This window comes from Sceloporus undulatus, unplaced genomic scaffold, assembly GCF_019175285.1.
Source record: "Sceloporus undulatus isolate JIND9_A2432 ecotype Alabama unplaced genomic scaffold, SceUnd_v1.1 scaffold_1599, whole genome shotgun sequence".
NCBI classification, from domain to species: domain Eukaryota; kingdom Metazoa; phylum Chordata; class Lepidosauria; order Squamata; family Phrynosomatidae; genus Sceloporus; species Sceloporus undulatus.
This window is the reverse complement of record NW_024804519.1, coordinates 1-5,308: the sequence shown is the minus strand read 5'-3', so window position 1 is coordinate 5,308 and position 5,308 is coordinate 1. Positions and strand designations below refer to the sequence as shown.

General features: G+C 46.9%; 1 protein-coding gene across 1 annotated transcript; it reads left to right on the top strand.

Moving 5' to 3' along the window:
* Positions 1 to 396: 396 nt before the first annotated feature.
* LOC121917908 (ceramide synthase 1-like) lies at positions 397 to 5,308 on the top strand (the record flags this gene model as incomplete). The annotated part of the gene is made up of 4 exons (XM_042444023.1): positions 397 to 558; positions 2,372 to 2,519; positions 3,690 to 3,823; positions 4,425 to 5,308. Coding segments are annotated over 4 exons (487 nt in total), but the record flags the coding sequence as incomplete, so codon positions are not given.

Here is a 5,308-nt window from a genome sequence, read left to right as displayed (position 1 = left end):
CTGTATCTGCACTCTTGTCTGGCTGCACACTTCCATCCCTTCTCTCCCTTCCCTGATTCTGTTTCTATGGCATCTCAAAATGTTCATGCGCACTCCTCATTGTGTGTGGAAAGGCATGGGCCATGCCACAGAAGAGAATAATTCAGAGAGAGGGAAATTTTCCCTTTAAAAAAAACAACTACAGATCCCAGAATCCTCCGAGGCCATGTTGACTGCAAGATTCTGGGAGTTGTAGCCAAACAAGAAAACATCCCTCTTCCCCAGACAGACAGTTTTCCATCATTTGCTCCCTTGTCCTTTGTTAAATGAGAAAGTCAAGGAGTGAAACTGGAAACATCCAACTGCAAACTCAGGGCTCTGTACCTTTGCCTGATTGTCTCACACTTTGCCCCGTAGGTACCACAATGTTGGGATTCTCGTCCTGTTCCTCCATGACATCAGTGATGTTCAGCTGGAGTTTACCAAGCTGAACGTCTACTTCAAGTACCGCAATGGGGTCTACCACCGGATCAACGACATTATCTCCAATGCCGGCTGTGTCTCCTTTGGCGTCACCTGGTGAGTTTAGCTCCTCTCAACTCCCTGGTTGTATCTGCATCTGGCAGCAGTCGTGGATCCACTGTCCAGCTTTCACAACCATACATAGGAATTGGAAATATGACGGCATGGACCATCTAGACTTTGGTATTCCATGCTTATCATTACACTTGAGGATCTTGTCTGGTTCCTTCATAGCTGCCTTTATAAGTCTGAGGGCCTGTACTCATGGGCCAAAAGACCCAAGTTTCCCCCAACCTGGCATTGTCCTATCCGGACAACACAGGCCATTAGCCCTAGACTGGGATCAGCCAAAGCAGACTCTGATCCATTGGTTCTGGTCCAATCCTGGCTCAAGAGGGCCTTAGTCCAGTCCAAAAAAACCTGTCTGTTTGCCAAGGAGTCCAGGATGTGAAGTGGTTAAGTGCTAGTACTTGCAGCCACAACATTGTGAGTTCAATCCTGAGGGGCTCCAAGGTCTACTCAGCCTTCTGTTCTTTCATAGGTCAGTAAAATGAGTACCCAGCTTGTTTTGGGCAATAGGCTTACATGTTGTAAACTGCTTAAAGAATGCTTAGTTCAGTATAAAGTGGTGTAGAAATGTAAATGCTATTGCTATTGCAGGAAACTCTGTGGCAACAGATGGCACCACACATCTACTTGCTGCCACTGCTGCATCTTCTCTGAAGGTCCTGCTATGGCATCTGGCATTGGAAAGGCATACCTGGCCACATAAGTGTAGAAAGGTGGGATGTGAAGGGTGCCTTTAGAGAAGACATAGCAGTGGCAGGTAATGGATGTGTGGTAGCAGCGGGTCCATGGCATGATGGTGGGCAGACATATAAACATCCACCCATCATTGTGCTGGCTGGCATATGTGGACACTCATATGAACAGCCAACTGGCATTGCTCTGGGGTGCCCAGGAAATGGGGGAAATTTGGGGCAGTTTCGGGGCCAGAATATTCCAGCCTGTTCCTGGAGTATTCTGACCCATGTGGGCACAGCCATGGCGATGGAGTTAATATGAAAACCATCACTGGAAATGTAGAGGGAGGTTTGCCACGTGTAAATTTACCTTGCTTTCTTTTTTTTTCCTTTTTTTTTGAAGGAAAAAATTGAGTTTCCACCTGTAAAATTTATTACAGTCTAATTTTTAAAATATTAAGCAAAACACGTGGTGCAGATATTTCTCTAATATATAATTGCCGTTTTTGAAAAACGTAAACCTACCATCTAAAATGCTGGCAACCAAGAGGTTTCAGTAAGGCCTTTGACAAGGTTTCCCACGACATTCTTGCAAACAGGCTTGTAAAATGTGGGATAGACAAGCTAACTGTTACATGGATTTGAAGTTGGTTGACTGGCCAAACCCAAAGGGTGCTCAACAATGGCTCCTTTTCATCCTGGAGAGAAGTGACCAGTGGGGTCCCACAGGGCTCTGTCCTGGGCCCAGTGAATTATTTTTCAGGGGGATATGACCCCCAAAAGAGCCAGCGTGGCATAATGAGTTGACCATTGGACTATGACTCTGGAGACTAGGTTTCAGCTCCCAGCTTGGCCATAGAAACCCAGTAGCAGACCTTGAGCAAGTCACACACTCAGTCTCACAGGATGCCAATGGCAAATCCCTTCTGAACAAATCTTGCCAAGAAAACCCTGTGATAGATTCGCCTTTGGGTCACCATAAGTCGGAAACTACTTGAAGGCACACAGCAACAAATGACCCCCCGAGCCTCTATCCCTTGCTTTTGTGCCACATAGATCCCTCCACCCCAGTGTAAAAGCGTGCTAATAGAAGGTGCAGTTTCCAACATGCTCTCTTCTTTGTCCAGGTTCTGGTTCCGACTGTACTGGTTCCCCCTCAAGGTGCTGTACGCCACGTGCCACACAAGCCTCCAGACGGTGCCCAACATTCCTTTCTACTTTTTCTTCAATGCTTTGCTGCTCATCCTTACTTTGATGAATATCTACTGGTTCTTGGTGAGTAGCCAGGATTAGCAAGGCACTAGTGGCTTTGGCCATTAACATGATGCACACCCTCATGCGTGTGGGGCTATAGCAAGTTTAAGGACATATCGTCTGTTTAGCCAGGAGAAGAGACAGTTCAGACTTGATATGATAACCCTGTTTAAGTATTTGAGGGGATGTCATATTGAGGAAGGAGCAAGCTTATTTTCTGCTGCCCGAGAGAGTAGGACCCAGAACAATGGTTGCAAAGTACAGGAAAAGAGATTCCAGCTCAACATTAGGAGGAACAGACTCTTCCTCGGAGATTATGGTGGAATCTCGTTCCTTGGGGGTCTTTAAGCAGAGACTTGATGGCCATCTGTTGGGGATGCTTTGACTGAGAGTTCCTGCATGGCAGAATGAGGTTGGACTGGATGGCCTTTGTGGTTTCTTCCAACTCTATGATTCTATTATATTTTTGAAAATCCACAGTAGTGCCCAGATTCGCAGGGGATGCTGGTAATACTAGTCCATCTCTCTTACTAACTTTTCCAAGTATGGAGTCTGTAACTTAATTACTGTAATTGAGGGGCTCTTTTTTTGGAGCTCCTTTATGGGTATTTTTAATGATGCATTTCTGGCTCTAAGACACAACAGCACCTTATGGGTGATCTGCCTAGTGTGGCCATGCTGGCATGGGAATTCTGGGAGCTGTAGTCCAAGCTAAGAAGCTGTAAATCCAAATTAAATCCAAGGAAATGCTGGGTCCTGCCCCCAAAGCCAATTTTGAGGCTGTACCAGCACTCCTAATTTTGTGTGTGTGTGTGAAGGGGGTTAATTTTGCAACATTTTCTGGACCACTTTAGAGGCAAGACAGGCCTTTAAAAAACAAGAAATACATTGGAAGTTGTACTTGCTGTTTTTAAAGGCCTCTCCTGGCCTTAAAAGGACCTGGGAAGGGGGCCAGAAACATGGTGAAGTTGCCCATTTCCCCACCATCTCGCCCCGTAGTCACTATTTGGGGCTAAAACTGGGCAACAAAAATTTGAAAAATTGAGAACAGTGGGGTGCAGCCCTCCAACGCCCGACGAAGGGCCAGTGTAGTCTCCCGACCCCTAGAAGCGAATGCATAATGGGATGTAAAGTATTGCAGGAAAAGCCTGTGGTCCAGTGAACTGACTACCTCCTGTCCCTTTTCCACAGTACATCGTCTTCTTTGTCGCAAAAGTCTTGCTGGGACAAGTCCGGGAAGTGAACGACGTGCGAGAGTATGATATTGACGCAATCTCCAAGAAGAAAGACGGGGAGCTGCACATCCCCAGCTGCTTGAAAGAGGGGTATTTATCCCAAAAAGGAAGGAAGGAGAAAAGGGGACTTAGAGACATACCAGTTGCCATCTTACCCAGTATCCTGCTTCCAACAGTGAACGGCCAAGTGCAGCTGTTGGAAAGTTATCAGATAGCAGCGACCTCTAGTTGTTTTATCATAGGAGACAAACATTTGTGGATAGACTGTCTCTGAATACAGTAGTCCCTCCACATTCGCCGTGAATGTGGGAAAACCGTAAATTAAAAAAAAAAACCACTATTCTTTTTACCCAAGAGAACACCTCTTCTGGCATCTCCAGGTGCTCCAGCGCAACTCTATGGTCAATATCTGCCAGAAGGTGATCACAGAATCAGGCTGGAGGACCTACAAATGCCTAGAGGTTCTCCAGCACAATCAAAGCCGCAAAAGTCAATGCTGCAAATGTGGAGGGCCACCTTATGTGGGTTCTTGCTTAGCTCTCTCAGTGGGGAAATAAAAACGGTTGCATAGGCTCCATGCAACAGAGCTGTGGAGTCAGTGCACTAACTTTTGAGTCCGACTCTGTTTTTCTATTGTACTTTGGGTGGAACAGCTTTACCTCTAATACTGATCACTGTCTCTCTCCCACAGGAATCATTTGAAAAATGGACTCGTGAAGGACAAACGGTTATAAACACTGTGCAGCCAAACAGAGTCAGGCCAATCCGGAGAGAGAGCGACCCTGCGGGGTGATCCCTCCTCTCCTTCCAAGCCCAGCCTGTTATGGGGTGCTGCAGGGACTTCCACCTATCCATCCCTGCATCCCACTATTCCAGTAGCTACAGCGAGAAGCGTTCTGGTGGACTAGAAGCAGCAGGAGGCCTGCAAAGCAATATTTCTTTTCTGCACCAGTCAGGGTGGAATCAGGACCATTTTGCAAACAGTGGGGGGAACCCTCCTCCCAAACGTCCCCTGCATTGGTGCGATGGCTTTGCAGAGAGAAGCTCAGCCTCGAAGGGCCTTTGGAACGGCCCCAAGAGGACGGAGGCGCTCCCCTCTGGGGTCCCGGCCCTCTGGGGTCCCTGACTGTTTATGGAGAGCAAGGAAGAGCCCCGCCAGAAGCTCCAAGCAGCTGAATGGAGTCGGAGAGGAGAAAGCAAGCACATGCGTGGATCAGTGAATTTTCGGCTCTGCTAGTTGTGGGCTGAGGACAAGTATCCCATAATGCCCTATTGGCACTTTATTCCCGTCCAGTACCCTTTATGAGATTTGGAGATAGATAGATAGATAGATAGATAGATAGATGATAGATAGATAGATATTTTCATTCCTTAATTCTGGATAGAGCTTTGGTCTGTTTGGGAGAGGTAAACGGGTCTTGTGTTTTGTCTCAGGGTGTACTTGGTTTCCTCTTCCTCCTAATTGTGTTAGGTCAAGGTGATAAAAGTATGACCCTAGGGTCCAAAAAAGCTTGAAAAGTACATCCATCCAAAATGCCCTCCAGCTGGTGCCAGGGAGCAATTTTGCCAAAAACA